General features: G+C 39.4%; 2 protein-coding genes and 1 long non-coding RNA gene across 14 annotated transcripts in view; 1 reads left to right on the forward strand and 2 right to left on the reverse strand.

Annotated features, from left to right (window-relative positions):
- LOC108002049 (uncharacterized) overlaps nt 1–25,505 on the forward strand; it is an 83,513-nt gene that overhangs the window by 15,802 nt on the left and 42,206 nt on the right. The gene's annotated exons all lie outside the window — the stretch shown is intronic.
- LOC108002047 (glutamate receptor ionotropic, kainate 2-like) lies at nt 1,810–20,205 on the reverse strand. Of its 8 annotated transcripts, none has more exons than XM_062087163.1 (16): nt 20,145–20,205; nt 6,728–6,811; nt 6,338–6,496; nt 6,077–6,258; nt 5,687–5,844; nt 5,491–5,632; nt 5,071–5,373; nt 4,752–4,982; nt 4,459–4,665; nt 4,284–4,368; nt 3,922–4,198; nt 3,609–3,807; nt 2,622–2,847; nt 2,439–2,554; nt 2,205–2,354; nt 1,810–2,086 (listed from the first exon to the last, which is right to left on the reverse strand). In XM_062087163.1, the coding sequence occupies exons 1-16, from the start codon at nt 20,188–20,190 to the stop codon at nt 1,904–1,906; spliced, it is 2,748 nt and encodes a 915-aa protein (XP_061943147.1). In that variant the 5' UTR covers nt 20,191–20,205; the 3' UTR covers nt 1,810–1,903. The 8 variants fall into 8 exon arrangements, with proteins under 8 accessions (XP_061943147.1, XP_061943144.1, XP_061943146.1 ...); XM_062087160.1 differs by having other exon boundaries at nt 5,687–5,916; XM_062087162.1 differs by lacking the exon at nt 20,145–20,205 and adding an exon at nt 9,391–9,644 and having other exon boundaries at nt 2,622–2,865; nt 5,687–5,916.
- LOC108002046 (glutamate receptor ionotropic, kainate 2) overlaps nt 12,038–25,505 on the reverse strand; it is a 191,366-nt gene continuing 177,898 nt past the window's right edge. Inside the window, exons 14-18 of one of the 4 annotated variants that reach the window (XM_017063419.3) lie at nt 22,896–23,094; nt 21,692–21,923; nt 20,977–21,092; nt 20,145–20,300; nt 12,038–15,401 (exon numbers count right to left, since the gene is read on the reverse strand). In XM_017063419.3, the coding sequence (XP_016918908.2) occupies nt 15,207–15,401; nt 20,145–20,300; nt 20,977–21,092; nt 21,692–21,923; nt 22,896–23,094 (898 nt within the window). In that variant the 3' untranslated portion in view covers nt 12,038–15,206. Of the gene's footprint in view, nt 20,301–20,976; nt 21,093–21,691; nt 21,924–22,895; nt 23,095–24,666; nt 24,805–25,505 lie in introns of those variants that run through there. The other 3 variants (XM_062087170.1, XM_062087169.1, XM_062087171.1) reach the window with 3 other exon arrangements.

A 25,505-nucleotide genomic window follows, 5' to 3' on the forward strand; every position in this document is an offset into this window, starting at 1 on the left:
AATTCCAGCAAAAGCGGACGATGGATAGATGTGTTTTACTTGCCACCAGTTGGTCAACTTACTGGTCAACCATTGGCTTCTTCAAGATACTTCCGACATCGAGGAAGCGAGTGTCTTTCACTGTAATACCGTGCCTCGAGGACTCTACCGTCTGCTGTTTAACATACGGATTCGTTCGTTCTGGCGAACATATTCTTCCAATTAAGCAAAAAGACCTTGAGCTACGGGAATGCGCGGTGATCGAACGGTTTTAAATATTTGTCAAAGAAAAACTATATAAAAAAGCGAGATAAAGGATGCCGTGCTTCTTGCCAGATTTGAACAGAAAAAAATTACCGTTATTGGACCGTAAAACTCTCTTCAAACTGTACCAAACTTCATCGATATTCTTGGGAATCGCGCCATGCATTGAAGAGAATTTCAATTTCATCGATTTCAGATTCGAATTTAACGTAGCTTTCTGAAAAATATAAGAGTCATATCTAAATTTTAACTCGCTCGATCATTTTTATTTTTATTGTAAGTTATAATGTATTTTAGATTCTACTATTTTTCAATCTGTCAATTTAATAATCATATTCGAGCCACATCTTTTTGTATATACGTTATTCGTATCGATCACATTGCTTCGAAAGCGGTTTCTTTCGCTTCAACGAGCGTGGCCGTAAAACGAAATCGTAACTTTTGTTCTTTCTTCGTCGCCGATCCATTACATCTTTCCTTGGATTTCTTCGAACCGACTCGGGGGATACGAGTCGTAATTCAATCAATGACAGGAGAAATGTGTCACGCTGCCACGGGATGATAAACGAGTCATAAAAATTTATTTATAAAGACACGAATAAAATCGCAAAATCTATCTCGGGTTTGCATCTCCTGCGGTGAAATCGTTATACCGTATAGACGATCGGACGTACTTCCCACGTAATGAATAATTCATCGGTTGATCGATGGTTTTCAATTCCGGTCTGATTATCGTTCGAGTAGCGTTCAACGGCTGGTCTTCCTCCGAATCGTATCGTCGTCGATTGAGAACCAGATTCGGACACTACCTTACCGATCAAAGTTGCAGACGCTTCTGCATCGTGTAGGAGATAGCAGCACTCTACTCGCGTTCTTGCCGCCAATTATTAAATTGGTCGGATGCCTTGTGATCGGCGAACATGGACGACAGATTGAAAAGAAACGTTATAAATGTTATATAAAAAGAGGCGAAAGGAAGGGAAACTTCTCGATCGACGAATAGAAATAATAATTTAATCTTAAAATTTCACGTATTGACGATTATTTCAATTTATAATTGTAATGCGATAGGCGACACGAGGTGGAAACCGGAAAAACCAGAATATCGAGGCAATCGTGAATTTCCTTTTACAGCCGTGTTTATCGCGCCGATGGCACCAACAACAAAACAATGTTTTCAAGCTTTAATCCGAAACGGTGGCCGCGAGTTTAATGTGAATCGCGCACATCGCTCATGCCACTTGTCTCTGGAGCACCAGTTTAATGAAGTGATATTACTCAGAGTAATTTGCATATCGGATTCCGATAATTCCACGGATAATCGATTACTATAGGCGTCTCTATTTGTGATTATTCGGAAATCCCGTTAACAACGTATTACGAGACGTATCATCGTGGCATGATTCACTATTATTAATTTGCGAGAGTAACGATTTATGCGATTTCTTGATCTTATTGCGAAAACAACGAACCGATTAATGATCGATTAATTAAACACCTATGGGCTATGAGAAAGAGTGTTGCACATTTTAAGATTCGATTGAGGTAAGAAAGGAAATAAGTTGATTTTAATTGAAAAACTTTCTCTATTTTCTTTCCTTCTTTCTTTCTTTTTTTTTAATAAATTGATTTTTCTTTCTATAAGTATATCGTTCCCAATTTATTTGTCATCGGAACTGGAGGTTCTAATTACTGGTATAAATCCATACGGTGGTGTGCAACCCCTCGTACTGTCCTCCCCGCTTCGATTCGACGAGCCTTTTCTCCTTCTTACAGGTTTAGGCGAATTGTCACATTTTATAATGAACTTCACCTCGGCCATCAATTCCTCCTTGAAGGAAACCTGCAAAATATTTTGCAAGCGTGTAAATTCAATCATTTCAAAATTAATCGTTAATTGTAATATTCATCGGTACGCATCGGTATGGACAATTATCGTAGAATGATTCGAATGCACCCACGTTTTCACGTAGAGACGTGCATCCAACGTCCCACAGTAATTCGCATATAGTGTAAAAGAAGGAGGCGGCAACGCCTACGGTCAATACCAGGAACACACCACCCACATTATCGAGATCCAGTTCCTCCGCTTGGCTCTGACCACCGTCTTCCTACGTGCATCATTATAGAGAATCTATATACAAGTTTCAAGTTCTCCTCTCTTCTTACCAAGTTTCTTCTATCTGTATACGTACTCGACATGTTCCACCCCCGCGTTTCTGTGTCCACCATTTCTTCTTCAGTTCCGTGATCAGACCGCTTTGCTGCAGCTTTAACACGGCAGTGTTCAACGAATGGCGATACGGCGAGTCTAGAATTTTTTTTTTTTTTTAATCTTTAATTTTCGAATGAAATTCCGATGAAGGAAAGGAACTCACGCTTCTTCATAGCAATTCCATAACCCTTGGCATCGAGAAGTCCACCGATCTGCGTCACGTTGCAGTATCGTTCAACGATGTATTCTATCGAGCTCGACTCCATCAAAAACGCGTAATCCTCTCTGAGCACCTTTGTCAATCCGGCGTCGTTGTCGGGAGGCAGCACGTCCGCCGCGTTCTCGATCATGTATTCGTACATCTCCTTGTACGTCGAGTAGTTGGAATCCTTGGAATGGGCATAATTCTTTCAAAAAACTGAATTAGAACGACTCCAAAATTTCGTTTGCCTATTCTCTCTCTCTCTCGTTTTTTGTTTTCATCTTGTTAGTAAGCGGGGAAAATATTTTTCGACAATTTAAATCTATTATTTATTGGGCTATCTAATCTAATGTAAATTGATCGAGGGATGTTAAAAATGTGTTGAATTCTAGTTTCTAGTTATCAAAGTTTGCACATTTGTATTAATTTTTGCAATTATTATATATTATTGGTGATTTTATCAGTATCGAAGGAGATCTAAATGTAAACTGGTAGCAGGCTAATTTCGATACGATCGAAAACACATTCGCTTAAGCATTGTATTAAAAATGATTAACAGGGTTTCTATGATCCGTGTTCTACGATAAAATGTTGCGATGGAATTCAAAAAAATTGAAAAAGGTTTTTTTCAAAACTCGGGCCGAGAGATATCAAAAATATTCAATTGCTGTTAAATGTTCACAAAAGAGGAATCTCTCGAAATGACTCGTTAATTGTAACATTTTACCAAAGACAGTTAATGATACAAACTCAGTAAACAAAGCGTTTTTACTATCAAACGTTTCTTACATTTTGAAACAATTGGGAGGCTGTGATCGTCCTGTAAAATTCGTTGCTACTGACAACCGTTTCATCATGTTTTACTATTCTACACACCGTAACTCGATATTCGTAACTCGATATATATTTTGTAAAAGAGTAGGAAGCTTGCAATAAGTACACACTCACTTTGAAGAACATGAACGTGGATCCTCCCACTTTGGCTCCGTATTTAATAGTCCGCTTTTTGGCTAATTCTTCCACGTTCGAAAATGGTGACACCACCGTTTCCACTGTCAAGAAAGCGGCCAAGTTGGCAGTGTAAGATGAGACCATGATGAGGCAGAAGAACCACCAGGAAGCGGCCATCATTCTTGTCGACAATCCTCTGATATTGAAATTGTACAAATTTTAATATTATCGATCGTGTGCAGTTGGAATTATACAGAAATTTCGAAAACCAAAAAAAAAAAAGAGAGAGAGAGAGAGAGAACTCACTCACATGGGCGCAATCTCGGAACCTTGCTGCATAATACTGCCAATGGTGAACCAAAGAGAATTCTTAAATGTGAATTGATTTTCGAGCACTTCGGGCTCCTCGATGCAAGGATACGGATTGTTCCACTCAGCCGGGCATATCCTGCCGATTATGAATAGCACTACGGATACAAATATATAAGCTCCGATCAAATACCACCAAACTCCGGCCGAAAATGGAGAAAGGAAGGAGAACAAGCTCGGCGGTGTCTTTGTCGGTTTTCTGTATAAAATGCTTATTCCTGTAAAAAGAAGGGTTTCGTCTTTTATTTGTGTACACAACAACTCGATGAATCGAAAAATAGATCTCCTCGTGGATCTATGTACCTAAATTCATAAAAGGCATCGTGAAGTCCACAGCCCCTTCTCTCTCGGACGTTATGGTTAAATCTGTAATCGCCAGATCGGCCTCCTGCAACGCAATTTCAACCTTTCGAAATTATCTGTACTTCAAATCTTATACTACTTCTGATCTTATTTCCTTCTATGATAAGTAACTAACACCGGCTATTATTTTCCCGAGCATCCCCGTCCATTTTTTCGTCTTCTTAGAATACGATCCGTACACGTTGTCCGCCTGCACCTCGAACGTGTAATTGAAACCCAACATTTTGCTCAGCTCCTGAATAACATCGATGCCGAATCCCTCGTACCGATCATTTCCAGTCATCGTGTCGGCCGACTTCTTCAACATTCCATAGGGATGACTCTGTAAAGATAAAGACAAAGCATCATATAGATTTATCAGAGATTTTTTTTCTTTCTAATCTTCTTCCATCTCTTCGTTGTTCTTACGATCGCGATTAGAATGATAAAAGTTTTATTCTGCAAGCTCAACTCGACGTCAAATTTCGGAGGTTGAGATTCCAATAGCCATTCCACGCTCCATTTAGAAGCATTCGTGCTCTTCCATATCCCGATCTTCTTCAGCCCGTCCTCCGTCACCCTTACGACATCCAATTGGAAATTGGTGCGAAAGCCAGCCGTGTCGAATTTGATCAAACCGGTCAAGCCTTCCATTTCAGTCTGAAATATATATTCGTAAAAATGGGATATCGAATATTCGCTCCTTTTCTCCCATCGGATTCGATTAAATAATCCTTGTCCAACTTACCACTCTCATAAAATTACTCAGACTATAACCGTGCTCCCAGTTAATGGTGTCGTTACAAGGCAATTTCTTCACGTCACCCTCGATGCTGTCCTTCAACTGTTTGAAAGCTCTGGCGAAAAGTTGTACGGCGTCGTACATAAGCGCGGGTTCGACCCTTAATTGACGGGGATTGTCCAGGCCCCACTCCGCCTCGTGCATCTTCACGATATCTAACACGATGGGATTGTCGGGATCGATTAAGCGCACCCCCGTGAAATTCACCCCTGAATATTGGTACGGTTCTAGATCGATCGTTTGGAGGTCCTGAAAGGGCAGTTGGGAGCTCGTTTTAATCGTTTCGAAAGAATTTTCGCCAGAATTTCAAACAAAATTCCCTCCCTTATCTCGAGATGAGAACGAAAGAAATCGTTTTATTATTACCAGGGAAGTAACTATAATTTTGTTCTTCTCGGACATGATGCCCACTTGCTGCGCCTGTCGCAACACTTCTTCCAATATGTCAATGGAACAATCGATGATTATGTTCTCGAACTCGGCGTCTTTTATCTCCTTCATTACTTTCCTGCAAAATTTACCAATTACTTTTCCAATAGGAATATTCGTTTGGAATATGCACCTGTAATTCGGCCCAGGCCCCAAATGGTACAGAAATATCCCGTGCCTCTTCGGATCCTTAATCTCCAACAATCGGTGACTACGGATCAAGCTATCCGTTCCCTCGTACAGTATCGCGAAAATTTTCCACTCGAAATCGATTATGATTTGATCGAATATCTGGCATACACATCTGTCATTAGTGAAACGAAGCGAACACCTTTCGAAGCGCTGTTTTCTTTGTATTTTCTGCTACTCGAAGAGAATTCTGAATTTTATTCGCGGGAAAGTGTCGGTATCGGATTTATTTAAATTCATAAACACTATCCGATCCGAAGCGGAGGTTTACGGAGGAAATGGAAATAATTTTTCAAAACGGAGAGCGCAAAATATCTTCTCGTATTTCACGTACCATGGCGAGTGTGTCGGCATGTGGGAATAAATTTATCCCTTTGCCACGAGGTTGAGAGGGTTCCCATCTACCATAAATATGCGGTATTTCCTTGGTGTCGCATATACTCTGCACATGTTCCGAGGTGAACCTATTTAACGGACCGAAAATGGCGGCCACCCCCGTGCCCATCAATTCGCATACTGAATATTTTTTTTCCAAATTAAAAATCATAATACTCTAGAAACGGAGAATACGTTTCGTGATGGTTGATTGAGATACCTTTCTGCGACACCTCGAACGGATCTGTCCCGACCTCGTTCGATTCCGCCATGAGGAACACGTTCGAAAATTCCTCCTTCACGTGTCGCTCTTTGTTCACCGCCTTTATAGAAGTTTCGAAAGTGCGCCGAATTCCGGCCTCATCGTCGAACAAACCTCCTAAAAGAAATTACAGTGAGCACGTGTCGCGCCTGTCGAGGACGGTTCCTATTCTATTAATATTTGCGGAACGCGAGCTGGAAACGGTGACGATGATACGAGAGAGAATACGACTTTGACAACCGGGGATATTAATACGATTAAACGTTTAACAACTTTAGAAACACTTTCCGCGTCCAACTCGTCGTTCCACAAAATTTATATACACCTTTTTTCTTTTTTTTCTCTCACCTATGTGGACTTTCTTAGGGAATCCCAAAACGCAGGGGAGGAAGATCAATGGAAGATATTTGACCAGCATCTTATAGTCATTATCTAGGGCGTAAGTACAAATAATGTAAATTAAATTAAGAACGGGATATCGACAATTTTCTTTTTTATCGGCGATCTTGCGAAGAACGTTTAACGCGTTTCTTTTTGCGAAGAATCACAAATTCACGAATCGAACGGGTGCGCAAATTATTAATACGAATAATTTTGTCATTCGTACATTAAAATTCTCTGAACCGATACGATAATAATTTATCGATTCTCTCTATCGCTTATTATAATTTAAATATCGGTAGTTGAGATAATTCGATCGATTAATTTGATTAATCAGAAATCGTCGTTTAAAATCCCGTTTCAATAAATAATACACCCCTCAGGTTCAAGTAATCGAAGATCGCGATGAAAGCTGTTTAGAAAAAACACGCTATGTTGTTTAACACGTCGTGACGATTCCTGGCCGATAGTTTTAACGATAAACAAATCCTCGACAAAACAACGGGGATTAACCGAATCTGTCCGGGCAAAAGCTGGACCCCATGAAACCGCGATTAGCTTCAAAGACAGGCAGACGAGGCGGGCTGACGCGAATTTATTTGCAATGAGATTCGTGTGTACACGCGAATTCATGGCTGGAGCAGACCGCTGGGATTCGAACGAGCACTTAACCACGCGACGTTGTGTAAACCAGCCGGAAAGCATATACACCGCTCGAATTCTCGACGCCGCGTAAATATTTAGAACCGTCTAAAATCAATCCTTCGATATTCAGCCCGCCTATTTATTCGAAGCTGCCAAAGGAGACGTATCTCGCTTCTGACAGACCCTCCTCCCTCGAGATTGATTTTCTCGTCCCCGCGGATTTTGATTTAGTACGTTGGAAATGATTATTGGCCGATTATTGAGAGCTTGGAAAGCTCGAGAAACCTCGAATTCGAGAAGAAGATTCGAAAGGATCGATTTTCCACAACCGAGAATTGCGATGAAAGATCCACGATTAAATATTATCCGCGAAAAATGAAATATCCCGAGGCAAATCGTAATTTTTCGATTTCGATTCGAAAAGGTAAATTTTATTTTTTTATTTTTATTTTTATTTTTTTTTTATTTTTTTTTATTTTTTAACCTGAATTTTATTCCAATTATCGAGAAAAATTGGAGCACGCGACTTATTACTCGGTCAGCCATCTTAGGGGGATAATTTTAGCGGGATAATTTTTCCGCTGCGTATTTTCTCGTCACGAAGCGTCGCGGCGCCGAACACAAGCGTCGACGTGCGATTTTCGAGCGTCGCACGATTGTCCCCTTGCCAAATGCACGCTACGCTTGTTCGTCGTCGTCCTTTTTCATTCATTCATTCATCCCACGAGCCATTCTCGCGGTCATTTCGCGCGTATCGATGCACGCGAACGCTCACCAATAATCCGTCAACGCGTCGACTAGTGATGGGATCGAGTATATCGCAAACATGCTCGAATATTGACAGACTAGATCAAATTTATTAAGTGTTGGACAGAGAGAAAGAGAGAGAGAGAAAAATAGTGAGTGAAAATGTCTGAAAGTGACTCAAGGAATATTCCAATCTTCTATAAATACATCATTTCCAAATACGATTAAACGTTGGTCGAATACTCGACCATAGTTTCAATACTAGAAATTCTTTCAAAATCGTTTGAAATCAATTTGTATCGATTAATGCGTTGAAAAGATTATTTCCATTCCATCGAATTTAATTCTATCCGCGATGCCATCGTGTCAACGTGCCACATCCAGGCGGCCGTAATCGCTCGAAAAACACACGAAAATCTTCGAGTGCGCGTTACGACGCCCGTTATATTTAGACGCGAAGCGTCGCCGTCACCGGTGCTTAAGCACTGTGACACAATTTCCATCGAATTGCAATCGGCCAGTGTTTTCGAGAGATCGGCCTCCCTCCGTTTCTTCGTGCCATGCTACACGACATCGCGACACCGTTTCCACCAAGTGCCTCGTTTTCCACGTGCCACCACTCCCCATTCGCTAAAAATTCCTTCATCGCTATTAAAAGACAGGACGTTTCTACGATTGACCTCCTCTTCTTCGAGGAACTTTGATTTTTCCGCGAGCTTACATTTTTGTACCTCTGCCAATATTATTTTCCTTTCCCTATTCATATCTAACAAAAGTAATAGTATGCGGTAAATAACGATAATAATAACAAGAGACATAATGGTGGAAATAAATCTTCGTGGAGTGGCAACGTTGAATGCCTCTAAACATTGTTAAACATCGTTAAAACGAACGATGAATCGTCATTGAATCACGCGCGTTCGTACGTGAAAAATAAATTTGCAAAAAAAAATAATTATCTCGCGATTTTAAATCCCGAGTCGTGAGAGTTGAAAAGGAAAAGAAGAAAGAAGAAGAAAAAGAAGAGAAAAGAAGAAAGGAAAGGGGACAAAGTTGCGGAATTATAATTGCAAGACGCGAATCGTAAGATCGAAGATCACGCAATGAGGAGGAAGCCGTAAACGTAGCACGAACGAAAGTTGGTTTCATGGTCGAACGATAGTTAGAGCGATGATGATCGGGAGTTAAACCGGAAGGACAGAATGGTCATGCGACAAGCGTGAAAGGGAGAGACTTACCTCGAAATTACGATTACACACGGTTTGGTTACCTGGAACAGAAGTTTGATATACGAGCTTTTCAGAACGAACCTCGCGGCATGCACTCTAATTCCGAACGCCGCTTCTCGACAGCCTTTTCACTGCGCACACGCGGCCTCCCTTCCAAACTACTTGGATTTCATTTGTATATCGTAACATGGCGGTCATCCAGGCCCTCGAAACTTAACTTATTGTTAGACGCAACGCCGCTACTTTTTCGATCAAACATAGTTCAGACGTGTTGTTATTTTTATTAATAAAAATTTATTGGTTTCGTCTCTCTTCTTCTCCTTCTTTTCTTTTTTTTCTTTTTTCAACGCTGATTAAGAGAGGAGCACGATAATATGTTATATATTCCGGAAGTGGAACGTTTGCATCGTCAAGTGTGGAAGCGGATATAGCTTCCGTTTAAACTTTGTGCTACGATTTGTCGCGTTTAGTGCGGGAATTTTTGTGGATGTGCTTGGACGCACATATAACGATGAGAATACATGGAACGCGTCGTCTGGATTTTATTTCGAGTAAATTTATTTAGATCTTTAAAAATGGATACTGCGAAGAAAGAATTTTTAAATAATGATTTTGCGTTAGGATTTTTTAATTCTTTTATTTGTCGCGTCGCGTAGTGAATTTTATAAAAAAATTTATTAGGAAAATTTGTTTCCTGTTTTTTTACACAAAGTTAGTTTTTTAAAAATACTGAAATCGCATTAGCATTTTTATCGTTCCTCTTCTCTTCCCCTTTTGTGCAACGATAATTTTAAACAATTTTTTATTTTCGAAACGTTTCATGCCAATTCATTCGAAATTGCTTTCATAAACCGTTGAAATCACATCAGCTTTGTTTTTCCAGCAGAAACAGACCATTAAGGGAACAAAGTTAAAGAAATCCCTAGGCACAGTGTTGTTGTCGACAATGAGGCTACCGTGAAACGTAGTTAAATTCTTTCTAAAAAATTAATACACGACGTGAACATCATAATATAAAATCGGAGAAAATGACTCTTATTTTTGATAAAGCGTACCAACTTCTTCCAGAAATGTGCTTTTTTTTAAAAGCACGATTCGGATTTTATAACATTTTTTTTTTCAAACAAAAACATGATTCAAAGTTTTTTTTTTTTTTTGATATCTCGGTACTGAGAATGATGATTCGAACACGTGCATCCATACTTTCAGCTCACAAATCTAGAATATGTTTTATATGAAAACATAGAGCATAAAACATATCTCGAGAGTTACGACGATATTGATTTTCGACGTAAAGATCCTTCTATTATTCAAGTTACTGTCGAAGTTTTTATCAGTTTCGTATAAAATCTCGTTTCTTCAAAAAGTTAATGAAACGACGCAAAAAGAAATTTTAAACCCGGAAAAAAATCTAATCTCGTTCAAACATTTAAACGATTAATCACTCCACCTATTTTATTTCTCTTACAAACTCTCTCCATTTTTCTAATTTACCTTAATTCCTTTTCTTTAATTCTAATTTTCAAAGCAATTAATTCATCCCCTAAGTAAGTGCAAGTGTATGGAACGAGGAACGTTTATAAAACGACTTTGGATGGAGGAACGGAGAGAAAGGCGAGCGATTTAACGAACAAAAGATCTAGATACGTAGATCGACGGTAGAAAGAAGACGCGAAGGGAAAGAGGGAAACGGGGAAAGAGAGTGAAACACGCGGAGTCTTGGAACGAAGTAAATTAAATAGGTACATTAGTGTTCTGCGGGGACAAAGAGAGAAGGTAAGAGTCGTGGAAGTTGGATACATTAGTGAATGAGTTACGTTAGCGGTTTGGGATTTAGTTCACTAATCAAGGGAACGAAGAGTGAAGGCTGGGGCAATTGATGTAAAAGTAGAACTTCCCGGGGACCAATTACGTGCCCGTGGTTAACGTAGAACTTCTCTGTCGTAATCAACGAGGGGATTATGACGCGGGGTTTAAGTATATTACGCGTGGAATAATTTTCTGACTGAGACAGGATGAACGTTACACCTGGATCGATCGATCGTGGAAAAATATCGACATCAATTTTTAAGTAAGCGAAAATTTTAACACGTTTTAATCAGTAAAATTTTTGCAACTTTTTTCTTTGGATTACGGGACAGAAAATGTTATTACGCGTATTACGTTTCCGAGTGCAATGGAACATGATGAAATGCGCGTTTTCAAAAAAAAAATTAATTTCGATGGAATTTCCGATCGATCAAAATTTATAATAAATAAACGAAAATTTTAATACCAAAATTATCGATGATGTTATAAAATTTGGAATTTTTGGGATTAAGGCGCGGAATAAATGTATATCTATTGGAGCAATTTTTTGATCGCGATGGAATACGGGGAACAAATGTTTGAAAATAAGCAATGGATAAAATTTTAAGTGTTCGATGGTCGGATATTTTTAAACGAATAAAAATTTCGATGAATTAATTATCGATGGTATCGTGAAATTTGGAATTTTTGAGTGGTTGAAAATCCCGAATATTTCGAATTTTTATACGATTTACAATTCTACGTATAAAATATTAGGGAATGTTGAAATAAATTTCAATGGATATTTTATAGGATATGAAAGTGGCCGGTTTAGGTTATTCTATAAAATTAAAATTTCTCGATCGAATTAAATTTTATCGTTTATAAAGTTTATTCTCTTAACTTTAAATTTACGATATTTTAAATATATTTATGTTTCAATTGACATCCACGCTATTATTTCCAGATAATAAACCAAACTCGTCCATTGAGAATTTACAGACGATGATTTTTATTCACGTACAATATTATGCTCGTAGTACACTTTTATGTAAGAAGTATATAATCAATTAGCTCTTAACAAATTCGTTACGTCGTGAACGCAATGAACGCGATACAGACAATATTTACAAATACGTATGTATATTATACGCGATTGATATCGTGTATATGCGCGTGATGAATGTGTCGGTTTCATGCGGGTTTCTTTCGCAACCTTTTTGTACGTATGTATTTTAAAAAACGATTCCATTCCGGTGTACACACGTCGACATTACACATACACATAGAAAAATAAAAAAGGAAGAACGAAAGGAGGAGAAAAATAAAAAAATCGAGGGGGAAATAAAAAAAAAGATTCATCGTCATTGTGTACATAGCGTTTCAGAAATGGTGCACAATCGCGTGCCACGTGGAAGGTATATTATCGAACGTTTCGAATCTCATCGCTAATCTCGTTTCATTGATCTATCTGCATCAGGAAATTGATCATTTCGGAGTGGTTGGTCTGGCATCTGTGCATGTACGATATTCGCGCGTGTTTACGCCTTAGGAGAGACGGAAGACGGAAATTAATACTGCTCAGTCCGTTCATGAACGCCGATGTACCAGTTGCAAACAGGCTTTCCATTAACTCCGTTAACCAGCTTAATCCCTCGAATCGTTGGACGCTTAAGAAAGGAACATTGTTGCGTCACGGAATCCATCGATTGAAATTTGCCTCGACTCGAAGGAATGAGAAAATTTAATCCAATTTTCAATTATTTTTTTTTTCTTTTTTTTTTTTTTTTATTTGGAAGAATTATTCGAACATTGGATCTCACATCGATCGTAAAGTGTTGAAAAAAATAAAATTTATTCTTTTATTCTGATTTTATCACATAGTTTCAATATACGTATTTTATTTGCAGGGAAGTATTTATATATGATAATGATTTTTAATTAACGTACGGATTTCAAAGGATTAATACCGAGCACGGAATTAATGAATATGCGGAGATGTGGATAGACCGATGAAATTCTGCGATAACGAGATACTGAAATTCGAAATCTCACGGAATAACGAACGAGGGTATACGTTTTTTAGTTGATCGAAAAATGTCCAGTTACGTTAAACATTTGACGTGTCTTTTTGCTAAATTAAAAACCCTTTATATCTTTATCTTAATCCAAACGCGACTTTATTCCGAAATAATATAGTATAATCTTTGAAATTCGAGTAGAAATATAAATTCAACCGGATATTTTTTTTTCTACGATCAACTGTACATAAAACAAAAATGTAAAATCGCTTATCCTATCTACATTCGATGAAACATCTACGACGCTCGCACGCATGGACACGTTTATCTTACAGCATCGGAATATTTAAATGAAGACGTATTTTTGTGAACAAATTTTCCCCTTTCTATGATACAATCCCATAGAGTGGATGGTTTAATTCTTTAACGATGAGTGTGATTATTTACATTAAACGGGTGCATGTCGAACATCGCCATCTAACAGACAGAGATATTTATACAATTGTTAATCCTCTTTTTTCATTTCTTCGATGTATTTTCTTTTTGAAAATGAACGAAATACTTCGACAACAACGAAATCGGTTGGATTTAATGTTCCTTTGTTCGCGTCGCATCGATATCGAACTCACGCTATTCGTCTTTCCCCCTCGTCCCCTTTTTTACCATCTTTCTCGCACATTCGTCAAAAAATTCATTAAATTTGTCACGATATCGTGCGGAAGATATCGACGCGTGATTCAATCTTTACAATTTTCAATATAATAATGGAATAAATGGCGTAAAGATAGATTACATCGATCTTTAATATATTTGGGAATATATATTTTACAAATAATAAATAGAGAGATCGCGGGGATTAAATTCATGGAGCAGAAACGAAGGAAGTACAAAAAAAAAAAAGGAAAAATATTGTCCCATGTTGTGTGCTTCGTAATATAATTTAAGCAAAGTGTTAGAACGGAATATATATTTGACAAGGATTGTTATTCAACAATAGAATTTATCGGCGCGAGCGAGCGTGGAAAATAATTATCAAGGATACCAGCAAACGATGCCATTTCCTCTGCCTCATACCCGTTTCCAATATATATATATATATATATTAATCTATTTGAAATGAAATGTTTTCGAATCCCGAAAGCAGTTGAACGGGATTCGTTCAATGGAACGTGGAAATATTCGTTGCGCGAATATTTCAATTCTTGAATGAATTAAGACTGGAACGATAAATTACGAATAAAACGATCGAGATTAACGCAAAAATAAGCGTTTAAATACCGTTCAATCAAAATGAAACGAATTATCTTTCACGATAAAATTCTATATTCCTCGATTTACAATCTCCCTCCCTACCACCCTCCTCCCACCCCCTTTTTTCCCTCTACTTTGTCACAATCGGTCGTCCATAATCGGAGAAACAAGAATCGGAGGAATCATCGTCGTTTCGACTTCGAAACGAGAGAGAGTTTACACCGCGTAGTACTCGTCCTCTTCCGTTCACCAGAAGAGACACCCTCTCTCTTGTCACGAGTGGCGCAACGAAAGACAAAGGATCTCGAAGCTGCTCGTTAATCTTTCCGCTCAAACAGCGCGCGCCGTTGTCTCCCGCACGGTACGATAAATTCCAGCGAGCTCCAATTAACGACTGAACGATTGTACACTCTATAAAGTATTAGTCGAAGAACTGCCATGCTCGTTCGTTCGTTCGTTCGCGTCACTTGCAAAGACAAAGAAGAGAGAGAGAGATAGAGAGAAAGAGAAGAAAGAAAGAAAAAAAGAAAAAAGGAAAAATGGAGAAGAGAAAGCCAGTCTTGTACCACGCGTGCACACGTTATCGAAAGAGAAATAGATAAAGGAACCGGTAAAGGTGGATGGTTTCCACGTCGCGCTAGACTTTCGATTCACGCCTCGTTGCCTTCCCTTGTTGCACCCCATCGATCGCTTTCGCATCGTTCGTCATCGAATCCGCGACTCGAAAATTAACTCGATCCTCTCCTCCTCCTCGTGATCCAGCCTTCAAGTTAACGGCGCTTTACCGACGAAGTGTCTGTACTTGTTGCACGCCGGATATTTCCCCTCCTCGGACACGATAGACAGGTTCGATTGCTGCCTCTCGCGGCGGCACAGCGTCTTCTTCGCGGGCTTTTTCGTCCCGTTCCCGCAGTCCAGCGCGTAACGCAGCTCGCTCGCCATCTCGGAGCACACGGATTTCTGGAAAGTTCCAGCAAACCACGCTGCATCCTCTTTATCCTTGCTTCCTTCGCGGAAGGCGTCGTCAGCCATATGCGATGACGCGTGCAAACGTTCGCGGTGTCAAATTTTTTCTTTTTCTTTTTTTTTTTAGATGAGATTATACTTGGTTGAAATGCGTCAACTTTCCATATCGATGTGGAACGCGTCGAGTTAGAATTTATATTGAATTTTATATATATATATATTGTTGGTAATTATTGGTATTATTCAAATGTGAAGAGAGAAGTAAAGGGAATTATCGTTTAATGGAAATCTTTATGCGATCTTTTTCTCGATCTTCTTTCGAAGAGAGAGGTACGTTCTATTGGATCAATTGCGGAGTTAAAGAATCAATGATTTACGTTGAACCATTACCGAACGCATCAATACGTAAAGGGTTAAAGACATGGCAGTCGATCATCGTCCAATTATTTTAGGGTTATAGGATCGATTAATAAATGGAGTCGCTATTATTAAAAATACCGATCGAGAGTTGAAGTGTGACTCGGTACGATAGAAGGAAAATTTTGATTCAGATTGAAAGATCGATTTGTACGACGCGTCATGGCACGAAGCTGACATTGTCGAGATAAAGAAATAATCCGTTTAAACACATGCATGCGACATCGATTAATAATATTATTTGAATAAAAGCTGTGGATAAGATGAGAAAGAAAGAGTGTAAAGGATCAAGCAAAATATGTAGACAGTATGTTTCTTATAATTATTCGTGCGATCTTTTCAACTCAAATAATTTAATATAACAACAGTTTGCACATTTTTATTTGAATAAATCTTGAAAAACGAGACATCCAAGCTGTAAACAGGCAAAATGAAGTGATAATTAATTAGAAAATTCAGTTCGCAAAAAAGGGATAACAAAGGATTGAAAAAATGATTGTAATCACATCATACTTGCGCAACAAGAATTACTTCTTTTTCTTTTTTATCCTTTTCAATTAATAACAGTGAAACAACACCGATGGAAATGGAAACACCTCTCTTTTGATAAACTTCTCTATAATATATATTATTCGTTTAAAATATATATATATGTATATAACAACAGATATAACAACGTTTAAACAACTTTAAACAAATCAACCGAATCAAAGATAAATTTTTATCGCGTCTCATAAAAATTCTCTATATCTTTAATAATTCCATTTCCATCATTGCGGTATTATATATATATCGAACGCGACAAAAAAAGAAAGTATCGTTGGTTGGGGAAAAAATATATCTCATGCTCTACGATCATCCGTCGATCGGACCAGTGCTGTGACACAACGAGTAGCAGAGATAGAGACAATAATAGAAAAGAGTTGCTCACCTCCTGCGTATCCAATGGCGGGAGAGAAAGAGAGGCAAGAAACATTGCGACACAACTAACAATGTCATACTAAACTGTCACACGTCGTGCGCGTATCCAAAACATGTTTAACGTTCTTTAACACCTACGTATCGATCGCGACCACTTTTTCGTGTACTCTTTTCCTATCGTTTCATATCGTACAAAGTTTTTTTTTTTTCTTTCTTTCTTTCTTTTTTTTTTTTTTTTTTTTATATATGAATCGAGACATATAGAATATCGTCTATCGCAATAACGGAGTTCATCCTCGATCACCGAGGAGTGTGCAGGCTTGCTTCCGGTGTGCATTGGAAAAATTTTCTTATATATACACCACGTAATTCGATATTCAGGCTTGCCGTTCCCTCATATTTCACTTACATCTTATATTATTCTCATTTCGTTCCTCGTTTAGAAATAAGCGTGCACGCTCCCTCGCCAAGCATCGATTCACTCCTTTGAGCTACGCAATATTTACATACAATAAAATGTTATCAATCTGACGCTATACATTAATTAATCCTAGTCGGTATAAAATCGGTGATTGTTCGTGTGTAAATAGTTCGTTACTGTGTAAATAGCACGATGATTCAGTCGCGATCGCGGCGAAGAGTCCATTAGAAAAGGAAAAAAAAGAAGCCACGCCGCGTCTATAATTTTTCCTATCCTTTTCTTTCTTTTTTGCCCGTTCATTCAACAATCCGTCCGAGATATCATTTCCATCTCGCTGCGAGGCTTCAAGTCGGTCGTCAATTAATCTAAAAAGGTTTGATATGAGCAAATGGCAAACGCGTTGACCTTTCCAATTTCAATATCTGCACCATTTCACCATCGTTAATTAGGGGAGGTTGCGGACGAAAAGAAAACGATCTTTCTTTTTTGTTCTTTTTTTTTTTCCAAATCAAACGTTCCTTTCGAACTCTCTTCTCTTTCTTCTTCTTTCCGTTCTCTTTTTTTTTCTTCCTCATCTTTTTCATCTCATTCCTCCTTCATCCTCTCTCTCTCTCTCTCTCTCTCTCTCTCTCTCTCTCTCTCTCTCTCTCTTTCTCTCTGCTTAATGAAATTCCAACGACACCGTACGTTATCCGATAATATATATCGATTGGCCAGTGTTCCATCGATAAGATTGTCGAGATTTTCGAGATGGGAGGGGGATAAGAGAAAAAAACTGGAAAGGTCGAGGATCGTTGCTCCTTCTTTTTTTTTTGTTTTTTCGTTTTTTTTTTTTTTGATTATTTCGTTTCGTTTTAACTTTTCTTACAGTTTGTTTCTGTCAGTTCTCACACAATTTTCTCGATCACTTGTGGTGGAGTTCCTCCTTAGGTCCGTCGGGTCAGATACGCTTTTCTCGGGCATAGGAATCAGTTTTGCCAGTTTCTTTTTCTATCGTTTCGTTTCTCACTCTCTTTCTTTTTTAATATATATATATTTTTTCGTTTGTTATTTTGGTTCAAATCAAACGTATCCCTACAAGTTCGTCCGCTAGTGTAGATCGGTAAAAGCTTCGCAGATCGGTTTCCCCGAGGATTTCTGCTTCTAAAACAGAACACGAAAATACTCGGGTAAGATTGCGTTCTCAGGTGATATCTAATCGATTAAGTCGCGTCGAAACATTGCCTTCCCTCTGGGAGGAGGAAAAATGAATTTGAAAAAGGATGGCTACGATGGATCGATCTGTCTAATAAACAAAAACTGAATATTATTCAAAAGTTATTAACAATAGAAATATAATATAGATAGGCGATCGACAAAGAGACCAACTAATATCCTCGACTCGCGTTCGCGCCCTTTTCTATTAGCAGGGATTCGGGGTTAAAGTATCGCGGCTACTACTCTGCTGCCACTACTCTGAAGTAGCGCGGGCTCCAAAGGAGTACAGCAATACCAGACGTTTGCCGGCTGATGGAATTGTTTGCTTACGAGTACACGAGGTCACCGGCGCAAACCTGCATATCCGTATTTGTGGACGAGTCCTTCTCAAATACTTGCCTGTTTGCCTACCGCTTGAACGTACGCAAACGGCAGCTCGAATACATATTGTAGACACGCGAGATTCCGTACCAGGTTTTCGCGCTCGAGTTTCTACGAAACCGTGTCTTAATTTCATCATCCCGTGGAATTTTTCCTGCCTTTTCAATCTATCGATTCGAATTCTATTTCGTCGTAATTGAGGAACAAGATGCACGGGAATGCGCGATTGTGAATGACGTGTGAAAATAGACACGATGGGATTTTTTTTTTTTTTTAGGAATAAATTGAAAAAAATTGAACGAAGTTTTTTTATACGAGTTTTAGTTTTTGAGAAAATCGAGATTGGAAAATGCGATATTCATTGGTAAAGTTGAATATGGATGAGACGAGATATATATATATATATTTTTAATCTTTATTATTTTACAATAAATTAACACCAATGGTCTTTTTTACTTTTGCTTTCGCAAAAGGAGAGTTTACAGTGTTTACAGTTAAATTGTACATATTTTATATTTATTCGAATTTTATTGCTTGTACACGAATTTCCTCTTTATTTCACGGGAAATAATAAAATTCTCAAGCGCCCTCAGATCGCTGCGATCATTATACGTTCTCACAATTTTCGTTACACGTAATTCATTTAGCCAATAACAATCGCCCATTGAAATATCACGGACACCGTTATAATCGAAATCTTCGATACCTATTTATCACACACGAATTGCATTTTCATTTCGTAACCATAAAATACACTCCGCGTAACCCCATTTCTACCCTTCAATTTCCATTTCCTCGAATCGTAACTCGAATATCCAATTCCAACCGTTCAACTACCTCTCGGACTCGAATTGAACAACACCATTATCTGATCATATCATTCCGTATATTCCTCGATAAGAAGAAAAAAATGAAAAAATATATATATATACATATATACAAACATGATCGAAAACTTGGAATTACTCTGGAACAAATTTGGAAATACTTGGAAAAAATTTTCCCTCCCGATATCCCTCCTTTCTACATTTCTTTCATATTCACGAGATGACGAAGAACGGAGGACGGAAACGCGAATTAACCCGCAACCGAATTACGAGCCGAATTCCAATAAGAAACACCTTTTCGCGGAAAATCCTGCTCGATTTTCTTCCTCTCCCTCCCATCCCTCCCATCGTGAGACACGCGTACTCAACGCGAGCGAGAAAGACGGATCAGACCCGAGTGGTTTTGTGGGTGCACCGTGACCATTAAAGAGGAACTCCACCATCGCGCGAACATCAACTGATGTATTCGCGCGGCATGTCTGGGTAGATCGCGTCGGGATCGAGGTGCGTGTTAGACGACGTTACTTCAGGCGCGATCACGCCCTCTTCGACGTGCTATCTGACCTCACTCACCCGTTCCTCGATGGCGACCTTCCGGCTTTTCCAGACGAACTCGCATACCGCGATCACGCAAGCGATCCCCATACCGCCCATCAGCACCACGAACACGCCGCCGACGTTCGCCAATCCCAGCTCGTTCGCCGTCGAGCTGCTCTTCGAGATATCGTCCTGTTGGCAGAACAGACATTTGTTTTTCTTTTTCCTTTTTAGCTTCTTATTTCAAGAATTTATAGAATTTTTTTATAATAGAGTATATATATATATTATAGGTCGAAAGGAGAAAATGGGGAAAGGAGAAGGGGAGGCGAGAGTCTTGTTGTTGAGGGGAGGGAAAAAATTCGATTTTTAAAAAACAATCGAGAGAAGCACGGGATTCCAGAGAAATACCGACGAGACTTTTTTTTTCTTCTTTTAAAAACTAACCGCGCAACTTTACTTTTCAAATCTCCACGAGACGATCTTCAACGAAAAATAAGGGGAGAGATTTTTTTTTTTCTTTTACATTCTTCGAACAACCGGTACAACGAGTTCCATTTCAAGTCATTCTATCCAAAGGCAAGCTTGGTGGGTTTTAGAGGAGAAATTTTGGACGACAGTCGCGGAAATTCATCCGGAATAATACAGATAGAGGTACATCGTAATATCGAGGTCATGATTTAACGATCTTTTCGCGGAATTCTACCAATTTTTTGTCGAGGCTCGCACTTGTTGGGATGGCAAACTCGAGGCAAAAAGTCGAAATACACGTTCGAGGGGATATCGGAGAATTTGGTGGATGTGTTTGATCGAGTGCATCTCTGCGACTCGTGTAAAAGAGTAGAGAGGATCGTGTTTGCATGCTCACCCTACAAGATCCTCCGCCACGTTTCTCCTTCCACCACCGAGTCTTCAGCAAATGTAACTTCCCCTCTTCCTGCAGCTTCAGTATGGCTCCGCTTATGGCCGTTCTGTACGGTGAATCTGAAGTTCCAAGGTCGTTTTGAGCAACTTGTTTTTATCGCGGGTGTGAAAACTTTTCGTCAAGTTTCCTCCAAGTCTTGTCGTTTCTCGATTTCGATCGATCGATTTCTATTGGATTTTCTTGCAACAACGCTCGAAGGAAACTTTCTCGAATTTTTGAGAATGTTTGCATATCTACGATTTACGAATCTTGTGAAATTCGCGAACTGAAAATCAGATAGATCTCTAAGACAGAAATTAATCGCGATCCGTCAAAATTTCTCTTGAAAATACATCAACGACATTATTATCGCTTGCTCGTTCCTTTCGTTCGCTGTATTTACCATAAAATGGCCGAAACTTGTACGAATGCTGACCGATATCTTTCTAATTCCCCTATAAATCCATGGAACGAAGCGGGAAAAATAATCTTTCCGATTCGACGGCGTTCACGAGCGGACCATAAATCAAGAATATACGCGTTGATCGGCCGAAATAGAGCTCTATCTTCTCGATGAACTAACCCGACCGCGCTTTAATCGGCTAACAGGTCCGTCCATCCAACGATTCCGTACGTTCTGGCTGTTTATATACGCCGGCGAGATAGGTTAATTACTTACTCGGGGGCATGGCTATCCCGTATCCCTTCGAGTCCAAGAGGCCACCGATTTGGGTAAGATCACAGTTTCTCTCGATTACGTATTCGATGGAGGTGGATTCCATTAGGAACGCGTAACTGCCTTTACCCTTGATCACTCGTTCCATACCCTCGACGTTGCTCGTTGTAAATACCGACGGCTTTGCCGAATCCATGAAGGACCACATGCGCTGGTACGTCGAGAAATTGGAATCCTAGATCACGCGAGGAATTTCATGGTCGAGCACGCGTGCCATTAAACGATGGAACGTCGAAATTGGTTAATCTTCAAGGAGGCCTATTACGCAACCCGCAGCCGCCTCCCTGCGGTTCCTACGCCCCCCGTTCTCCCCCCATCGCGACGATCGATACGCTCTCATGCGTCCAATCTTCGTTTATATTATACGATTATAGAAATTTCCTCGCTCTTCCTCGAAGATTAACCGTATTGCTTATTTATTTCGATCGCGGAAATAATTCGTGCTATTTTCGAATAGGAAATTCTTAGGTAAAAGATTTATTTATCGAGATCTCTCTGCGCGCGAACGAAGTGATATTTAGTAGGAGGAGGAACAAGTTTATTATTACGTATTGTTTTCTTTTTTTTTTTCTTTTTAGTTTTTAGGCAAAGAGGAGTTGATAAAAAGTTAAGAGAACAAATTTATATAAACGAGGGTGCTTCCGTTCTTTCCCCTCCTTGGGCGTAATCTGTTGTAATAAAGTTTCATAATACCGAAATTAAACGGGAATTAGCGTTAAGTAATGGCCGCCATGTTTCCTCAAGCAACACGCTCTTCCTCTCGCGTTTCTTCTCGTTTCTCGGGAAACTACGTTTCTCTCTACCCCCGTGGGGCATTTGCCGATACAATTTCCACATTCTTGCACCACCTTAACGCGCTACCTCGATACGTGTACGCACGCTCGTTGCTAAATGAAAATGGAAGCGTATACGTAAGCAACACTGCCGCTCCAAATTACCCAAATTCCATTTAACCTGGAATATTGTACCGATTATTTAAAATTATATAAACTTTAATTCGCAACCCATCGATTCTACGCATTTTTCTATAATATAATTCGGTAATTCGTCATTAACTTGGTACATGGAATATTCACGAGCGGCAGCGTATTGATAAAAAACGATTACGTGGTCGTAAAGCTCTCGTGAGTTATTCATCCGATCTTACCCTGAAAAAGGCCGCGGTGCTGCCTCCTTTGAGAGCTCCGTATTTGATTTTCGTCTGCTTTGCAAGATCCTCGGCGCTCTCGATCGGCGAATCCATCCTCTCGACGGTGAGGAACGCGGCCAAGTTGGCAGTGTACGAAGAAATCATGATCAAAGTGAAGAACCACCACATGCCTGCCACTATCCGCGTTGACACGGCCCTGGGAAACGAGAATTCAGCCGGTGCAATCGGAAATTTCCTTCGGAGACGTGGGTCAATCGGAAACGCGTTTCTCTGATATGAATTTAAAACAACCGTGTGTATTTTCTCCAAGATGGAATCTCGATCTCTCCGAACGTGATTCGTCCAAGTATCGCTTTTGAAAGGATCGATTGTGAGGTGGAAATACGTATTGCTACGTATATGCACGAGCAGCTTCCGAAACAAACGTGCCGACACTGATTTTACTCTACCCTATTTTGTAATCATGTTTTCGATAATGTCATCGAGATGAAATTGAACACCAGTATCTCGACGAACATCTACTTTATCTAAATATACATCGAGAAACGAAATAAATACATCAAGCTTCTACCAGCTACAACGATTTCATGCATTTCAAATAATCTTCTGTTCGATTCTAGTATATGCATAACAATAATTAAATGCAAATATGAAAAAAAAAGAAAAGAGAGACTACAATAACCGTTTCGAGGATAGGGGCCGTATCGTAGGAGGTATACAGACAACGAACGATGATCTCTCACCAAAGGAACGGTGAAAGTGTTGGATGATGAATGAAACGAAATTGTTGCTGCTCTAAAATATTTATCCCGATCTGATTTCTATTTTACGTATCCATCGATTCAAAATTTCATCGCTCCGTTTCTCCTTTGCCAACATATTAATCGTTGCCAGAATCACCGATTTCGATTAAATAATGATACGTGGCTCGATCGATAACCAATTTATCAGCTCTTTCAGAGGGTTACTCTGCGAATATCAGTTTTACTCGTAGAGCAGAGCAGCAATAACTTCCACTAAACGAAACGTCGCCGTCATCGTCGTGATAATCGTTTTTGTCGACGACACATAACACTAAAAAAATGATAGCAAAGCACGGTGGTAAATTTCGAGAATTTCGGTTGCAGCAAGCCTACGATATAGCATATCCAGGCTATCGTTACAATATCGTTAGGTAGCATCTACGGCCCCGAATCTCGTTTTCCCTATCTCATCTAAACTTCTATTATCTTGGAAAGTGAACCACGATTGCGAATTAAAAAGAAGCGAATCGTTCCGCGTACTTCGAACTTCGGAAAAATTCGGGTAAATTCGGGCTGAATCGTTCTCTGCTCGATACTCGATACGAGATAGAAGCGCGAGCGGCTGTCTTCGGACGGAGTCGGCAATAATCGAATACGATCGGCTGAATTCCGAACTCTTTGCCCGATCGCGCCCGATCGTTGCCGAATCGAGTTTCAATTTCGGATCGAGTTTCGAGCAGGAAGGGTGTGCCGCGATCCAGCTCAATCTAAATATCATTTTCGAAATTATTTCAAGCTCGTAATCTCGCAATCCAGCGCGACCTGCACGATTATAAACGATTAACTACGTTTCGAGAATCGTTATTTTCTTTAAATCTTTCATTAGTTTCGTAATAATAATGTTTCTACGACGAATCGAACGGAACGATCGATCGAACGAATGTAAACACGACACGTAAATACAAAGAGATAAACATTACGTTGCTAAGGCTGGTTTTCCTTCGTGTTTTCTTCGTTTCACTTACTTCGGCGCTATATCAGAGCCTTGCTGCATGAGCGAGCCTATGGTGAACCAGAGCGAGTTCATCAGGGTGAACTCGTTCTCGAGGACCTCGGATTGTCCGTTGCACGGATGGGGATTCTCCCACTCGTAGGGGCTGAACCTGCACACACGTGAAAGGAGAAGGGAGAGGATTAGACCTCAGAATCGCAACACGCGCGCGAAATACCATTCGAGCAGCACCCAATCGATGCTGGCGACCCCGAAATTCGAAGCGTCCGATCGGTCATCCGGCACCGGTTCGCCATTCGATCATCTATTTTTGGAACGATTCCATTGCTTTTTTTCTTTTTTTTTTTTTTTTTTTTTCCTTCTTTTAAATTACAGACAATATGCTAGAAAATTTCGAGAAAAATCGTTAAAGTCGCTTTTATTCTCCTTCTTTTTTGGCTCGTTTTACCTTTCCTTTCCTCTTCAAAGAATATCGCGTGTATTTTTTCGTTATCTTATCGTTTCAAGTTCGCTACCGTGAAATAATATTAATAGTAATTAGTAGATATTATTCGCGAATCCACGAGCAATTAGCAGAATAATATTATCGAAAGGAGAAATGTATCTCTTCTGGAGAGAATTTCTTACGTGCCATTCTCTTTTTTAAGTCCTCTTTGAGAAATATAATTACGAATCTAAAGATCGTTGCCTCGTTAATCGATATTCATTCAAGGCACACGTTCTGTAAAGAGAGACTAAATTCGAAACTGTATTCGAACAACTTACGCGACAATTGTCAAACTTTCTTGCAATCTACGATCTATACAATCTCCTTTCGCAATATAATCTCCTAGAAATGAGAACATGGAATTT

The sequence above is a fragment of the Apis cerana genome, linkage group LG1 (genome assembly GCF_029169275.1).
Source record: "Apis cerana isolate GH-2021 linkage group LG1, AcerK_1.0, whole genome shotgun sequence".
NCBI classification, from domain to species: domain Eukaryota; kingdom Metazoa; phylum Arthropoda; class Insecta; order Hymenoptera; family Apidae; genus Apis; species Apis cerana.